This window comes from Schistocerca americana, chromosome 4 (genome assembly GCF_021461395.2).
Source record: "Schistocerca americana isolate TAMUIC-IGC-003095 chromosome 4, iqSchAmer2.1, whole genome shotgun sequence".
Lineage (NCBI taxonomy): Eukaryota > Metazoa > Arthropoda > Insecta > Orthoptera > Acrididae > Schistocerca > Schistocerca americana.
The window spans coordinates 207,470,586-207,488,827 of NC_060122.1; the positions used below are offsets into that span (position 1 = coordinate 207,470,586).

The 18,242-nt window shown below is 37.8% G+C and overlaps 1 protein-coding gene across 1 annotated transcript in view; it reads right to left on the bottom strand.

The window, feature by feature from the left end:
- Positions 1 to 7,204: 7,204 nt before the first annotated feature.
- LOC124613042 (glutamate receptor 1-like) overlaps positions 7,205 to 18,242 on the bottom strand; it is a 1,340,173-nt gene continuing 1,329,135 nt past the window's right edge. The window contains exon 19 of the mRNA XM_047141610.1: positions 7,205 to 8,300. Coding sequence (XP_046997566.1) covers positions 8,226 to 8,300 — 75 coding nt within the window. The 3' untranslated portion in view covers positions 7,205 to 8,225. The remainder of the gene's footprint in view (positions 8,301 to 18,242) is intronic.

Genomic DNA, 18,242 nt, shown 5'->3' on the forward strand with positions numbered 1-18,242 from the left:
TTCTTTTCCATTCTTCTGTATATTATTCCTGTAAGCAGCTGCGATGCATGAGCTGTTAAGCTGATTGTGCGATAATACTCGCACTTGTCAGCTCTTTCCGTCTTCGGAATTGTGTGGATGATGCTTTTCCGAAAGTCAGATGGTATGTCGCCAGACTCATATATTCTACACACCAACGTAAATAGTGGTTTGTTGCCACTTCCCCCAATGATTTTAGAAATTCTGATGGAATGTTATCTATCCCTTCTGCCTTATTTGACCGTAAGTCCTCCAAAGCTCTTTTAAATTCCGATTCTAATACTGGATCCCCTATCTCTTCTAAATAGACTCCTGTTTCTTCTTCTATCACATCAGACAAATCTTCACCCTCATAGAGGCTTTCAATGTATTCTTTCCACCTATCTGCTCTCTCCTCTGCATTTAACAGTGGAATTCCCGTTGCACTCTTAATGTCACCACCGTTGCTTTTAATGTCACCAAAGGTTGTTTTGACTTTCCTGTATGCTGAGTCTGTCCTTCCGACAATTGCAGAACGACTGGCTTATCGGAAATAAACACCGTGAGTCGTCAAAACATCTTGTTTTCCTGAAGCTGGTCTTTGGTTACCACGAAATCTCATGCGGTTTGCCGTCCGAAAGTGTGAAATACCTAAAGAACTACATGAATGAGTCTGGCCGCTCTGGAACAATGGCAAAGGTCGAGTACATTCTGCTGTTGGAGCATCATTTGCGTTTCTTGTCCTTGTAGGTGACCATCACATTCTGTTCATAATAATAATGGGATAAAGTCACCACAGACTTTCAGTAGTTGTCGTCTTGGATCCTGCTGCAAACTGATAATGCTCTTCTGGCTACTGAAGACCAGAACGACCTTCAACGATACGACCAGGCGTAATAGAACAGCCTTGAACTCCTCCGGCCTACGCCGCTATAAGAAAAAAACTGATTACTTATCCATGGATATAAATAGTACAGACACAATCAAGCTCGATCGTATAAATTTTCAAAAGACTAACGTCTTAAAATAATTTAGCTGAAAACTCGCTGCCGTTCGCCCATTCGTTCTGCAATCACATATCACTTTTGCAGTACACGGCTTAAACGACGGACCATGAGTGATGTGCTTTGTAGTAAGGTACCGGACTGATTCAGGTATATAATACACTCCGCCTAGTTGCTTTTCACGGTGCAGAACGGCGGCCGACAATAAAAGAAGCGGAGCAACCACTTATAGTAATGGAATCCGAAATGCTTCGTTGAATGTCTGGCCTGTCACTTCAAGACCGCAAGCGGTACGGACTGGCACCTATTCTTGAAAAGATCAGGGAAAGCCGTCTGTGGTGCTACGGACACTTTCTTCGAGCAGACGAAGATACAATATCAAAACGCGGTTCTTCTTTGAAAGTCGATGACAAACGACATATTGGGAGATCGATGCAATGTTTTCTAGATACCCGCCATATAAATTTCCACTTTGACGAAGCGTAAGACCACGTCAAGGTGAGAAAGAGAGAGAGAGAGAGAGAGAGAGAGAGAGAGAGAGAGAGAGAGAGAGAAAAGAACAGACCTCGTTGCATTGTGGGACAAACGCTGAGGAAGAAGGAGAAAAAGATGAAGAGTTTAAGTTATGAATCGAACTTGGGCATGACATTTGCTAATAAATTAAAAATAGAGAGAAAAAGTATTCCATTAGTAAGGAGGAAACAAATCTATTTACTATTATTCAAAATACGGTCAACCTTATTTTAGTTCTGTTCGATTCCTGTCAAGTCGATTTTCTAAGACTTCATATGAATACATGTATTTAGACCAAATATGTTTTATCTGCTAGTAAATTCTACTGAAGTGTGATCTGTTCCATTTCTTTCTATATATTTGAAGTTTCCTTCTGCAGGCGCTTTCGGTAGTTTTAATCCTACTTATGAATTAATGTCGTTATCATTATCTTGAGGGATTTACTGCAATTTATCAGCTTCTGAAGGTTAGAGATATTTTACTACTTCATCAGATTGTGAACTCCTTGGTACATTAGCTTCAATGATATAAATGGAATACGATGTTTTTATTATTAAAACAAGCCTTCCTATTTTTCTAATGTTCTCTCTGTACCTGTATTATTGATTTTCGCCTTCCCATTTGTTTAGTATGCTGTGATTCTCTGCAGCAAAATACAAGACGTGATTTTAATTCAGATCTGTGTTGTCTGAAGCAGTGGTGTAAAATAGTGGCTGCTTTGTCTGTTAATGATGATGATACTAGCTTATAGAACATTTTTAACGTTAGGCTAGACTTTCTCTACGTGCAATGCTCTGACGCATGTTTGTGCACGTATTTCATCTTATTCGCAAACAGCAGGAGATTAAGAATTAAAATTTAGAAAATAACTAACTGTTGAGCTTTAGAAATTAGCTAGAAATTAATTGGACATCTGAAGTAGAAAACTGGGTTAATATACATAAAGTGTAGATAGTTGTAGAGACTATGATTTCTTCCTTGCAAAAACTGCATGATTATAGATTTTATGATCCAGAAAAATAACAGGATACATAAAACTTACAAGAAGCCTATACCAATCTCTTTAATATGATATTACACAAAGTCGAAACAGAGATCATAATTCTATAGTGGTTTGTATTCAGTAGGCACAATCAATAACTCTAGGAGTATGATTTTTAACTGTTCGGTTTTGCAGAGACGATTTTAAGGATAAAGTCGTGTTAAATGTGATATTGACCTTTCCAGGTACGACAGCTCAACTCTGAATTGATTCGTGTCAGGTGTATACATGAAGGGAACAAGAAAACAATGACAGTAACAATTTATAGAATTTAACATGTTTATTTGCATTTTCGTTTCTGTACAAATCGTATTTGTAATTTCTTATTTTGAGGTGTGCTCTTTCCATTTCAAAGAACACGAACGACAATAAAAATTTACGTTTATTCAGACAGTAAACAGAGTGACACAGTAAGAGGGAGGCCGGGAAAAGCGTTTCAGAGATCATACGAACAACTAAGAAACGGTGGTTTCGAACGAAAAGATCATATTTCCTGCTAGTTTCAGGAAAGCATTGGACAAAAATTCGTGCAATCATTGGCTTTCCGGTGTAGACACAGCTGCATTCTGTGCGTTACTCCAAATGGTATTTCTTTCTTATAGCCTGAAATAGCTGTAATATGAAGGTCCTTTAGTGAAATACACATCATGTTGAAAAACGGTAAATTATTGTCTTATTATTAGAATCCGGTGTTGCGTGACACATTGGGCAAAACACACGTAAGGTATGGTTCTCCAGACTGAAGAATGTAAAACACGAAACTGATTGTTTCAAAATGTCTGTAGTAGTTAGGTGCGACATTCACCATAAATTCAGGATATACGGGAAAGAACACGGAGACCAAGCTTCGAAGTAATTCATTTGATATAGAACTGGAAAATAATCGTGCATAGTATTGGGTGCTTAGCTTGGAAGTTTAAGTAGTATACTGCCGTACAGCAGTTTTAAATTCGAAAGGATTGTATTAGTTATGGACCGAGATTTCGTTACTTAATAGCTGGCGTAAACATTTGGGTATTACGAATGCTGGAGCAGTTGCTATCAGTTTCTGCTATAGTTTGATTACATAATATCGGATATATTAAATTCTAATAGTATGACATAACACTGTTCAAGAAAATCTTTTAATTTCTGTGAAAAAGGGTCGGAAACGTCCGGATGCTGCAATGCATTCCACTGAAAACGCTAGAAGAATTTCCACCTACGGTTAGATGTTGTGCCATGTTGTTTGTGGCCTATGATTTGAAAAGTCCTTTGGTGAATTAAGCACACCTTATTTCTGTGAACTTCTGCAACTGCAATAAATTCGCAATAAATGTACAGTGGGTACGGAAACTGACTCTAAATAACATATTTGTCCAAATGTAACAAAATACTTCCATAATTGACTGCAGTTACTGCACAAGACTACGTGCCTCCTAATTACACTTAATAAGGGCCCATACTTAACACATTTTCTGAGCCTTCCTAAATTACAAGACGAAAATCTCCTCAGCACAAAACCAAACTTTTGGAGTAGTACATAAGCCATCGAATAAAGCCACCCGTATCTTATAACCCCAATAACATCCACAGTAAGATTTTCTTGTAAACAAAAAATAAAGTTACAATTTCTGGAATAGTGTGCATGTTTTGACCAGCTGTCCACATTGTCCTTAAGAGCGTAGAAGTTACCTAGGTGCTCATTAAATTAACAGAATTCAAGTAATCGACTCACTAACTTCAGCAGCTCTAGTAGACAATCAAGCATAATTGACACTTATGTGAATTTTGTATTTATGTGTGTGTGGCGTTATGAGTAAATGGTGATGGAATTGCGGAAGATAGCAAGAAAAATTTGTTTATGGAAGTGATAAAATCGGAGCTGAAAAAATGAAACAAACGAGATCACTGCGGTTTCTGGTTCCCAGTTCACAGAGCATTTACAGGCAGTTATTTTACCATATTACTGTCTGACCTGAATAAACATGCAAAGCAGCAGACCGTGTCTGAACCAAGGAGTAATTTCGTACTTCAAACGTAAAAGAAATGATATCAGCGATTACAACAATAGGTGTACCTGAACCCTACTTGATATTGTTGAGATAGCAGGTTCAAAACCGATGATTTACATCTGAACTGATATTATTCTCTCGCCACAATACATGGATATAAATTACATACGATATTAAAAGAGTGCAATCAGAGAAAATTAAATTATAATCCATTTAAAAAAATCATATTATACGAACAGAATCACTAGTCCACTACATTTCTGTCATTAGGCCATGCAATGTCCTGTCGTTTGTTAGCGTGTTTCTCTATGTGAGACCAAACTCCCGGCTCATTCCAAGGATGGCCAGTACAACACATTCTTCATTACATTGATTAAATCCTACGAAGTATACATATTTACATGCAAAAATTATAGACTTGCCAAATTCCACAAAAATCTGATTTACCATTAGCAAGCAATTAAAAAACCCACCACCGAGACAAATTACTTTTATGCAATATATAAATTATGTATTATAAATGTCTTGTAGACATGGAGTAGTAAACTAATTTCGTTGATAACGTTGTAGTATCACCTTGTGGACAATCAAGAGATCACTCCATGAAGCGGTAAAATAACAAAATGCAGGACCTTCTATTCAAGGGAATTCGTCGAATTAACTTATGGAATCTCCTTCTGTTTGTAAATCAGCAGGGTGGAAGTCGTTGTGAAAGCTCGTTTGTAATCTAATAATCTCACATAATATTGCCTCAGTAACAGACATACGGGACGTGACGCCAGTTGTGCTTCACACCTTAAAGACAGCAGGTAACACCAAAAGCACGGATCTAGCTTTGAACAGATTTTAGTCAGGACAATTTGATGTTTTAAAATGTAAGATGTATGTCTTCGAATTAAAGAACTACAAGCCGAGAAGGAGGAGATGGAAGCTAAATTCGCATGCTGTTGAGGAATTGCTCTGATTATAAGACAGAAACTTTGTGCCTAACCTTCCATAAATAAATCTCCAAAAATTGTAGCGGTGTAGTCACCAAAAGCATCGGGTAAAAGAAATTTTCTAGATGAATTCAAGATTGCCGGTTCAGGGATGTCGATTTACGGATAGCCTAACACTGCCTAACAAGCGTGGGAACAGTTTATTTAAGGTTCTAGAAGTATATTTGTAACAACATGGGAGCTGAATATTGGACTGTAGTTAGGCAGACAGTGCAGTGTTAACTTAAACGCCTACAAAAATAGTAACAGCTGTGAACAAATTGTTGACCGGTTTGGAAAGTAGAATGGAATTAGGGCTAGATGTAAAGCTATGACGGCGGATTCGGGATTGTGCCTGGACAGCTCAGACGATAACAGCATCTCCCGCGACACGCAAGGTTTTGAGTTTGAGACCCGTTCCTGTACACGGTTTTAATCTGTCAGGAAGTATCGTGTAGAACGTCCTACGGGATGGATGTACTTATGATGAATTATTCTCAACTTACTGGTCTCAACTCCATAATCTGATGTTTTGCTTCGAATACTGCCTCCAACATGGATGAAGACTATAAAAATGCAATTTCTGTGTGTCTGTGTGTGCTCGTACAAGAATAAGAATTTGACAGAAATGAACAGATGCATGTTTTTGAACGAGTACCATTGTGAAACGTCTCTGAACGTCGTACCGGTGTAGCAGTATGCAATGGAATAATCTCTCAAATACAGCCTTGGTTAAAGAAGAAAAGAAACTTTCTCACTGGGGCAAGCTTCTTCTAAATGAATATCGTAATGTTCTACAGTCACACTTACAAGGAAAGCTTTACAATACGATTCGAAAATACTGCCGTGTTGGACGTCAATATTTCGCTGCGTGAGTACTCCTCGAACCAAAAGTAAAAGTTATGCTACGTAGTACTGGTAGAAGGACGTAGAACAAGTGGAACGTTAAATGTAATGGAGAACTCACTTAAGAAGGGTATCACTCAAAAGTGTTTCTAAAGTCACTCCGTGTTCATCCACGTTTATCCTGGAATTCCAATGGTGTATCCCACCCCGTTTCTTATATTGTTAGCATGTGCACTCCTGCAGCAGAAATGAACACAGTCGTTAGCTTAGACGTAATGCCGTAATGTGAGCCAAAATCACAGCCTCCCTCATCCATCTCAATGCGCTGGTGATGAACGATGATTGTTTCGTCGCAGTGGTACAATGAAGTCTTCAGGAAGCGTTGAATAACAGCGACAATGGTACAAGACATCTACACAGTATCTTATAATTAACGTAGTTTTATAAAGAGCCTTAAAAATATCTAAAACACAAATTTTTAAAAGATGTTTTCGAGGGAATTTGAAACTCATGATATTGCAGCACGATATGTTAGTAAGAATTCACACTTAAACTAAAATTACTGTTTTGCACCGTGAGTTGTACATGTTAACTCTCACAGCAGAATGATGAAGTTTTGCACAGTGTAAAGTGCCAAAGTCTTGTTAAAACTATTCACAAAATTCTGCACTGAAGTATTCGTGTAATCTAGATGAACAGTTAGTTTTGATTAGACCACAAGGAAAAAACATTGTTTTCACTTGTGCTCGTATATGTCTGAAGAATTCACAAACATTTTCCACGCCGATAGAAAACTTTTCTATCATAATTTTAAATTAATCTACACTTAGAACTGATTGCAATAAAACAAATATTTGATCTCTTTAGATGGCTTTCGCTATGATAAGTGAAGAAAACAACCAAGTATAACAAATCTAAATTCCCAGGCGTGTATAGGGCAGTTTTGTGTCTATTACAAATATCCTAAACAAAATATCGTCCTTTTTTAATGATGCAATATTCAGGCAGCTTCTCCAAGCACGTACCCCAAAATAACTGATCTTCTTTCTTCAGCAGAGCAAGATTTGTAAATTCTTCAGAATTTAACATTTTTCCATTTTTAGAATATCGTGTGCAACATTATCACCGAAGATACGGCTTTACATGATGCAGGAGGTATTCTCAGACTTTTTATTAAGCTCCTCTCATCCAAAACGTGACGCAGTTACAAAAAAATCTGCGTGCTACTGTTTCTATAAACTTCAGTCTCCGAGTTCAGAGGCGAAACGCCACTTTTCGGACAAATAATTCGCATTTAGACGGTGAATGGCTGAGAGCAAGGCAACTTATATCATTTTACTTGACTTATTTACATTGCCCTTCAACACCTTTGTTACATTCTATATACTTCGATCAGGTACAAAATTGCGGTTTCACTTCGAGACATTGGTACGTTCTGAATCAACGTGGAAATGAAGGAAACGATAACTAATACGACAGCTCTTCATTTTGTTACTGCTTGGACCAGGTATAAACAAAGGGTGGAGATGAAGTAGAATGTACATGAGCAGTAATTTTGAGCACTGAATTATTCCAGAGTGAGAAATGTGTCATCTGATAGGTTGGAAAGTTTTATGAGCCAGTAGGCGACAGATGAGTATCATATCCGATGTCGTGACTGTAGGACTGTCGAATTCCAACGGTGATTGCATCGGCGGACGGCGTGACTGCATGCGGCGCGCTGGCGATCCAGTCGACGACTGGCTGTTTCATTGCGAGACCGCTGATCGAACGTGGCGCCACTGGCGGCGGCCGCGCATGCGCAGGAGTGACGTTGGCGGCTGGGCAGAGAAACACGGACAGACAGCCACACTCAGACCTGCGTGTGCGTGTTGCTGTGCAGCTGGTCGCCGTCCGCGCTGTTGATCTGGTTGGCCGGCGTGTAGTACTGGAAGGAGCAGAACTAAACTGGAGTTAATCAGGACTAGCACGGATTATCAGCCTTTGAAATATTTCAGTTTTAACTACAAAATTAATTTTAAGAAGCATTTTTACTTAATGAAGGTTTCATAAAATGGAAAGCTGTGAAGATGAATGCACTTTGATGGTTGTTGCTTTCTTGTACTACTCATTAGTGATTTTATAACGCTAGTGATAAGAGTAAGTACCACTGCTTTTACTTTGACACTTAAGATATGGTTCCCTGTACCATTTATTCTTTAATTTGATAGTACCATCAGCAATATCAGAATATCAGTACTGGAGGTATCGAATGGAGTTGGACCAAATAATAAACTATTTCTTTAATTTAATGAAAATAAAAATGTATGCAGTATCTATGTAGTACACAAGAGAAACAGGTTCCATAGGAAAAATTACATACCATACACAGTCTACAGCAAACATACAAGTTTTCGACAACACACACCTCTAAGACAAAGTACGTACCCATTAACCATATATGACTATAGGACCAGAATTAAGACAGCAAGAAATAACATCCATGGTATTAGTGGGCGCCGTAACGGGAAAAACCTGAGGGGGAAGACCAAGGTAGCAATATGTCCAATAAATAATTGAGGACATTGGGTTTAAGTCTTACCCTGACGTTGGGAATGTATACCTATGTGGATCGCTTAATACCAGTTAGTCTGGTAGACTGACGAGGCAAAATGCATCCTTGGACAAGTGATTCGAGTACTGATTTTAAACTGGAGTTTATGTAAACATGGAATAATTCCCTTACTGAACCTCTTATTAAAAATAAGTGCTTTTATCTTAGCCGTCGCAGTACCAAGGTGTGAGAAGGGGAGGACTACCTTTTGAAAAAACTGTAATCTGGTCATGTACTCAATATTTCAAAATTTTGAAAAAAAATTCCTTTTAATGATTTCTTATAGCAGATTCCGTAATTGTTTTCAATTTTTCAGTAAAACGAAACCCTAAAACCTGAGTCTTAGTAGTGAATGTGACTTTTCGCAACAAATGTCATCTTCATATTACCAGGTTCACGACCTTTATTACCTTATAAAGTATGTTGTGAATGAAACTGAATGACAATTAACGATTATGTATTTTTTAAAATTTTGTTGATCATAAGGTACCCTTTCTCTCTGTGTGCCCTTTACGGAAAATCTTATGGTATTGTTAAAATTGTGCTAAAAGATTTTTTCAAGGTCTGGACCCTACTTCCACGTCACTACCCATTTAAAAAAGATGGTGTTAATAAGAGTTAACGTCAGTTAATTGAACTGTTTTTTTAGTTGGTTTTTGTGGTTGGCATAAAGTACTCCACCTCTTTATAGTGCACGTTATGGAAAACATGTTACTATTGCTAGGGTTAAATAAAATGTTTTTGTGAAGGCATACTTTTGTTTGAAAAACAGTGGGTAAGAATGCTCTCTGATCATGGCACGTGTGGGTAGCATAAATTTTATTTCACCACCTGTATCTTGTTTGCGATTAAAATATTGGTCATTTGCTCCTGGATTTTCTATTTTATTTTATACTCAAACTGGTTTTTGAAAACAAAGCATTATTTCTGTGTTTTGTATGTATTATGGAGATCCTTTTGAGTTTAAAAAACGTTTAAATATACATTATCAATCACTGCCTTTTGATACTGCCATTTTTGTTACATCATTATTGACTTATTTTTGGAACTGAAATCGATACCAGTTACCGTATAATGTCTGGTATGGAATTTCTGTTTCTATTCTTTCTGTGTCTTACCAGGCATATAATGTTTTCATCAGGGTTTTGTATATCTAGAAGTACCTAAAATTCATTGTTGAAGAAACGAAAAAAACAAAAATTAGTATTCGCTAATAGACTGCACATATTATGTAGAACCCAAATTGTGGAGTTTCCATTAATTCAAAGCACATATGGATGTAGTATATACGACAGTCAGGTGAAAAGTTCCCAGACTGGCAGGGATCGATAACATCTCACTGCGCAGACGTGCACTTCGATAACAACAGTCCCTTCTACACGAATGTACCTTGTCTTAAGGCCCACCGGTATTTTTATCACTATAGTGCGATTGTAAAAGATTTGCCGAATAGCTAAATACGTCTTCCATAAAAAGTTGGATGCAAACGGTTTTCTACCCACAACGTTCTGTAAATCGAGAAATGGATGGAATAGATGGGTAACACACACGATAAATAGGGTAACGGTCAATTTTCCAACAGTCTGTACTTGAAAAATCTCAGTTATCACATTGGCAAAGGGCCCTTGGAAAGAAGTGTACTCTTCACGAGGTATACGCTTTTTTCGTACGTATGAGGTGTGAGTCAGAAGAAAAGGTACATGCATCAACGGGTGATGGTATTACGGATTCTAAACAAAACCCATCATATGGAAATATGCCCTATTCCGAGTGGTTTCCGAAGCAGAACACAATTAATATAACTTTTGTGCGTTTTTATTGAATAACTCGAAACCGCACCTCCAGCATTAAACTACATTAAATTTCCTACTAAAAAAGGTCCTATTCATTTTTTCTCTAGGATTAACAGTTAGGGCACAGAGAGCGCGAGAATACTGAAAATCTCGCGCGACTATCATACGCTGTAGCTTAGGTAGCTTTTGTAGGCCAATTTGAGATAGCTTCCCGACTTGATAGATCACGAGTGACCCATCACAAATTGTTCGCCTCCGTTTCCTCTACACTATTGTGTTACGTTGTAGACAATGACAATGTTTGAATAACACAGGAAATAAATAACGGTGTACATTAAGTGTGTTCTATCTCGGAAACTATTCGGAATAGGAGATAGGTCCATTTGAATCTTTCTGCTCAGAACGACTAATGTTTGTCACCTTTCAAAGGACATCGTCGAACTAAGTATGAAATTCAGTATGTTTCTCAAAAAGTAGAAAGTACCGTATTTATGTGCGAAGCAATTATCTTAAAATATTTCAAAATTTTAAGTAAACAAAGAAAACAAACACAAAGAAGACAAACTCACCTGATTTGGAATCAGAAATATATATTTTCTTTACAAGGTATATGAGGTTAAATTTGTAAAGCACTTCAGTATTGTAGGAAGTGGAGGTGATACAGAAACAGTAAAAGATGCTGCAGGCACAAACAAGGCAAAAGGAACAGAAAGTGAAAAATCGAAGTAAATAATAAAAGGAATGTGACATAATATGTTGAATTAAACAAAAATGTTCGAAAATACAATGGAGATGACGTTAAAAATACATGGAACATCTGGTAATAAAAATAATGGTCCTACGTCTCATTCAAAGTAACAAAGCAGAGCCACTAAAACTGCAGTGTGATTAATAAAGTTCTTTAGTAACGATAGATTTTACAATAAAGAAGTTTTTCTTTTTCCGTCATTTTCGCCTGACATCTGAGCGAGATAATGCTGAAGTTCTTGAACCCTCGTTTGGAAGGAATGAGTTAAATTTACCGTCTCGCCATCGTGAACGAAGTTTTCCATGGCACTCATTCCATACCTCTAGGTATTGGTGACAAGTTTTGGCCGTAGAACTTATGCCAAACTATGTAAAAAAAACATAATAAGAATAGCGGATAGCTTGAGACTTGTCTGTTACATTCACGACTTCCAATATTTATTTTCATTTTCTGCTCTTAAACAGAAGGTACTCTGCAAAGATATATTCTGCACTGAGCCCTCAATCTCTGAAAGCAAGTTTGACTTCTTGGTACACTGCCACGAGGAAATGCTTTCAGATGTTAGTTTCGGTGGGCCAGTCAGAACCAAACCGATGCCTGACCTAGTGGGGCTCATCTTGTTTTAGCGCACAAAGATTGTTCTAGCTGGATGGCGATGCCTGACAGGTGCAGGTGGGGTAAGATGCTGATACAGCTGAATATGACTAAGTACAACTGAATTTAGGGTCTGCTGTTCATCTGCAGACTCTGTGCTGTAAAAGTGTGCCTGCTGTCTTGTTTGTACTTCAGGGCTTGCCTTAGTGGTTTTATGGCAGAGGTACCAACTTTTCTGAACTGTCGAAATTCGCGCACTCGTGCTTCACAGCACGACTCTCCTCACATGACAGCGATAAAAAAACTCTGTGACAATATTTCGTCTGGGGAGTGTACCTGGCAGAAAAAGGACGTTAAAGAGCGACAATCTGGCAACACTGCAGCTACGTGTATGATAACTACCTCTGTCAGTACATATTAAACATGCTGTACAGTGGGTGCAATGGGTAGAGTTTTGGGTTAGCATGCAGGAGGTCGAGGGTTTGATCCGAAGTTGAGGCTCATTTTTTTATTTGCTTCTTTCATTCTGACATTTCATACTGTAATATACACCGTTTCTTAGGTCGCACGCATCATAAATTTACAACATTTTGTAACGCTGAACATAACATATACGTGGTTAGACAAATGAAAAATAGACAGTTGAGACAAAAGAACTGTCATAGGATGGGATAACTACAAAAGCAATATAAATTTCGAGATGCTACAGACGATAGCGTAGTAAAAACCACATGATCTACTTGTCATTTATACTACATGTGATATGAGCTCCCAGATGTCGCACATTATCAACCACTGAAAATACTAATGTCCATATTAATAACCGCATGACCTTGAGATCTGAGAACAGATGCAACGAAAGAAATATTGCTTAAGTTACAAGTTTTGTAAAATTTGCTACTTGCTTATTTTCATTTTTTTAAAGTAAGTGTCCTGTAACTCATCATAGTCCCCTGCTTCTTGAAAAGTTGCCTATTCTGTGACATATTTTATTATTATAGGTGGTTATGTGCCATTTTGTTTTGTGTGTAATTTGCAGCTCTGTTTTCTTGCATGTGAGAATTGTCTGTCTGTAGTACTCTCCTGTGTTGTGAAAGGTTTCGTACATATACGACCTGTTTTCTACCTTTCCGTTTGCATATTTGTTTGTTTAGTATCTCTATTAAATAGGTATCATAAACATTTTACACTGTCATTTGCTTTATCGTATTTAGCTCCTGTATGTAGTTCACTTTGCGTATAGATGTTTTGCTTAAACTGTGAAGCATGAATTCAAAGCTTGCATTCTTGGGTGCCAGTGGGTGGTTTGATTTCTTGTGAATGACGGTGCTCGTGGTTATTGGTTTCCTGAATTTTATGAAGGCATGAGTGGTGTTTATTCTTTTTCTGGTGAGATCCAGAAGTTAATGTGTTACTTGTTTCCGTTTCTAATGTGATGTGAATTTAGGGTTGTAAATCGTTTATTTAATTGTATAACGGTTTCATGTATACAGGGTGTTACAAAAAGGTACGGCCAAACTTTCAGGAAATATTCCTCACACACAAAGAAAGAAAATATGTTATGTGGACATGTGTCCGGAAACGCTTACTTTTCATGTTAGAGCTCATTTTATTACTTCTCTTCAAATCACATTAATCATAGAATGGAAATACTCAGTATCAGAACGTACCAGCGTGACTTCAAACACTTTGTTGCAGGAAATGTTCAAAATGTCCTCCGTTAGCGAGGATACATGCATCCACCCTCCGTCGCATGGAATCCCTGATGCGCTGATGCAGCCCTGGAGAATGGCGTATTGTATCACAGCCGTCCACAATACGAGCACGAAGAGTCTCTACATTTGGTACCGGGGTTGCGTAGACAAGAGCTTTCAAATGCCCCCATAAATGAAAGTCAAGAGGGTTGAGGTCAGGAGAGCGTGGAGGCCATGGAATTGGTCCGCCTCTACCAATCCATCGGTCACCGCATCTGCTGTTGATAAGCGTACGAACACTTCGACTGAAATGTGCAGGAGCTCCATCGTGCATGAACCACATGTTGTGTCGTACTTGTAAAGGCACATGTTCTAGCAACACAGGTAGAGTATCCCGTATGAAATCATAACGTGCTCCATTGAGCGAAGGTGGAAGAACGTACTGACGAAACTAAAATGAGCTCTAACATGGAAATTACATGTTTCCGGACACAAGTCCAAATAACATCTTTCCTTTATTTGTGTGTGAGGAATGTTTCCTGAAAGTTTGGCCGTACATTTTTGTAACACCCTGTATGGTTCAACAGTCAGGCATATTATCTAATTGACCTTGTGGAACTGGCATAACCTTAGACTTCTTGGTATTATTATATGTCTGAAAAATTTGGTCTCTAAGCTGCTCAAGAATATGTTGGCTGAGAAGCTACTAGTAGACGATCCCAATGACAGTCCTTCCTGTTGGGAGTAAAATTCTTTGCTGACCACAAAAAAATTTTGAGTTATTATTGTCCTGGATACAGTTGCTACTTCATCAATGTGTGTCTCATGTATCTCCTTGTTACATTCATTGTGTGAGTATGTTAATTGTTTCAGGTACTGGAATGCAGGAGTACATTTTTGTGACATCAAATGTATACGGCTTGCAGTGTCTAGTATGTCTACATTCCTGAGTCTGTCTGTTTCTGAGCTTCCTATTGTCTCCAAAAGTACACATCTTTAGTAATGTGCTTGCACGTTGTGCAAGGTGATGCGATGGAGTATTCCTGAACTTAATGATCAGTATGAAGGGAATATTTTATCTTTGCACATTCAGTTGGGAATTTAGATGAGGGAGCCTTTGGACTTTTCTGTGGCATTTTCTTTATGTGGCCAATTTTGAATGTATTTTTGACGTTTTTCAATGTTTTTCTGGTACTTTGCTGTTGGGTTACTGGTAAATTTGGTGATATTGTTACACTTCAGCAAATATAGTTTTTTATTTGTGTATTTCTTTGGTTTCACAGTCACCATTACATTGCGATTGATTTTTGTTAGTGTGGCATTTTGTTGTTTTATTTTTTATTTTAGTTTACTGAACATGATTTCCACATGTGTTCTGTTACTAAATATTATGGTGGTTTTGTGTGTTCTGATTATTGGGGTTATTTCTGCAGCTGCTAATTCTCAATTAAGTTTGCATTAAAATATGGTGTCCTGTGCCTTTTTTGTTTCTTTATTACGTGTTCAGATTTTATTATCAGATCCTCTAATGTTTTGTATGTTTTGTGTGTGTGTGTTTATTGGCTCGTTCTATATGTGTTTAGCAAAGCTTGGTGTTGAGGAACTCTTTTTTAGCATATAGTTGCTTAGTTTCATGTTTCAACCACATTACCTAAGCCTTCATTTTCACTTTTCTTGCAGCAGGTGATATGCCGTTCATGGAGATTTTTATAAGGTCTGAATTTACATTATGATAGATACAGTTTTTACCAAACTGTTTGTTGAGGATTGTCTTCTGAAGTTTCATTAAGCTTGTATTTATTGTAGCTCGATAGTGAATTCGTCGCTTACTTATCACATACCTCTAGCTGATAGAATGGGACTCATCTCGGGCTAATGATGGATGCAGCCTCCAGCTGGATGAGGTGCTAGCTGTTAGAAGGTAGAGCGGATTGCCAATGAGTAGTGACTCAAAGGGGTTTCACTGCAGGCGTAATTACATCTCCACGGGAGATGTCATGTTTTACTGTGACAAAAGCCATTCTTTCTTCCCTTGATACTATCATGGTAAGTGAGTCAAGTGTGACACAGTTATAAGAATTTCCTCTATACTGCTATGTGAAATAATTCATTATGGTCTGAGATCCATGTCATTCCAAGAAAACCTCCACAGTCTCTTTTGTGAGTCAGTGCCTGTGTCAAACAGTTAAGCAAATTCTTTGACAAAACTGTTTGCCTCCTCTCACCAAATTGAGATTACTAAAAAATGACAGTCTTCAACACCAGTAATTTAAAGTACACTACTTTTACTAAGTCAGGCTCAATAAAAGGCAGTAATACGATAGTTCATAATGCAAGGACTTCCCTTGATGTTATCTTTCCTTGATGTCTTTGTCATTGAATTTTTATGTGTCAATATCATGACCTTACCAGTTCTAATTTTTAACATTTTTCTGCCTTTGTTGTTACATTTTCTCTGTGTCAACGTTATGACCATAATCAATATAATTTTTAAATTTCTACATCTTTGTTATCATTTCATCATACACAAACATTATGGTGTTGCGAATTTTGACTTTTACATTTCAACATACCATGTCTTTTTAATATAATGCTATGTGTTAGAATGTTAAGCTTACTAATTTTGTTTCTTTATTGCGTGTACATGCACATTTCTACGATATTTTTATCCAGTATTTGTATGCAAAATCTGTGGCGTGCTTAGTTCTAACATTGTTAATTTTGCTTATGATATTTTATGTTTGCGTGAAATCCATAAATATTGTCATGTAATGGTACTTTTTATGTTTTTTGTGTTAAGCAGACAATGAGTTCGGTTTTATGCAGACTGTTGGTCCTTATATGAATAAGCTTTCTTTGTAGAGTGTTAAGCGAACAATTTGCTGCTGGCTTTTCTGGAAAAGATATTCCAAGTCTGCTCTAAAATATAAGGCGAATGTGATGAAAACAGTCTGTCACATTTATAACTTTCAGTATTCATTTTCCTTTGCATGTTCTTAAGTAAGAGGCACCTGGTAAAGATACATTCCGTACTGGGCCGTCCATTTCTGAAAGAGTGTCTGTATTCGACCTCTGAGTACACTGATATGAGGGAACATTTCGAAATGCCAGTTTCAGCGGGCCAGTCAGGAACATGTGACTTAGTGAGGATCATCAAACTGGTGCAGTTGGTTGCAAATGCCTGGCAGGGGTAGGTGTGCTAAGTTGCTTTATACGGCTGAATACGATTAAGCACAACCGAACTCAGGATCTGTTGATCATCTTCAAACTCTGTACTGTAAATGCCTGCCTAGTTTCTGGTTTGTACTGCATGCCTTGGCGTAGTGGTTTTCACAGTGTTTTCAGAACTTTAGTGAGCAATTTATATGTTGGCACGCTACTTTCATGGTTTTTTGAGATGGGTAATCTTCAAAGACCAGTACTGAATTGTGTTTATATTGATTCATTCGTAAATTAGAGCATTTGAATTCATCGCATTCTCTTTAGTGAGCTTTTCTCAGTGCTTTCTGATGCATATACATTTTCTTTTGCTTAAACGTTTCACATGTTGTGATGTGTTTGAAACACATTTGCTGTTTCTCTAAGGTGGCCATAAGTGCGCTCTAAATGCAAGTACATATTTTTTTATTCAAAGATTCTATAGTGTATGCATGATACCTGTCCATTAACTTTAAGTTCTGATATATTTCTGGCTGAGTGTTGCTTTGCGGTGGGCATAAAGCTGTCGTACGAAATATATAGTGTGTCTCAAAAGGTACGCTATAACTTCACTGTGCTATAGCACACAAACTAATTACGATTGGCTTGTGTGACAGAAAAACTCACAAAGTTTTGGTTGTGTGTGTTCCAGATTGACGTGAGTGAAGCATAATGAGAAAGATTCAAGAAAAGGCTCAGTGCACGTAATTCGCTGTGGGCGTTCATAGCTCTCTAGAGGACGATGGAATGTCCCTAAACAACCTAGAATTTTCTGACGAAGCAACATTCCACATCCGTGGTAAGAGAAAAAACACAGTGTTCGCTTCTGGGGCGCAACCAATCCCAATGCGAATACTGTGACGGAAGAGGTGCGTGACATCCTGAAAGTGAATGTATGTTGGTGTTTGATGGTTGATTGCTTGTGGGATCATTTTTTTCCTCAGAAGAAACAGTTAATTCTAACAGTTACTTTGACATGTTGGAGTTTTTTGCATTACCAAACTGGCTGACCGCCAAAGCACGATCGTTTTACAAGTGGATGGCACACCACCACATTGGACTCAAACTGTGAGAGATGTTCTAAACCAAGTGCATCCAGTTCGCTGGATTGGTAAGGGTGATCCAATTATCTGGCCTCCTACCTTCCTTCATAAAAATTAGCTTGTTCAACATAAAATCCACAGACGACACAGCAAGAGAAGAGGTGACAGATTTCTAGAACACATGAATGCACACAATGGGCAAAGTG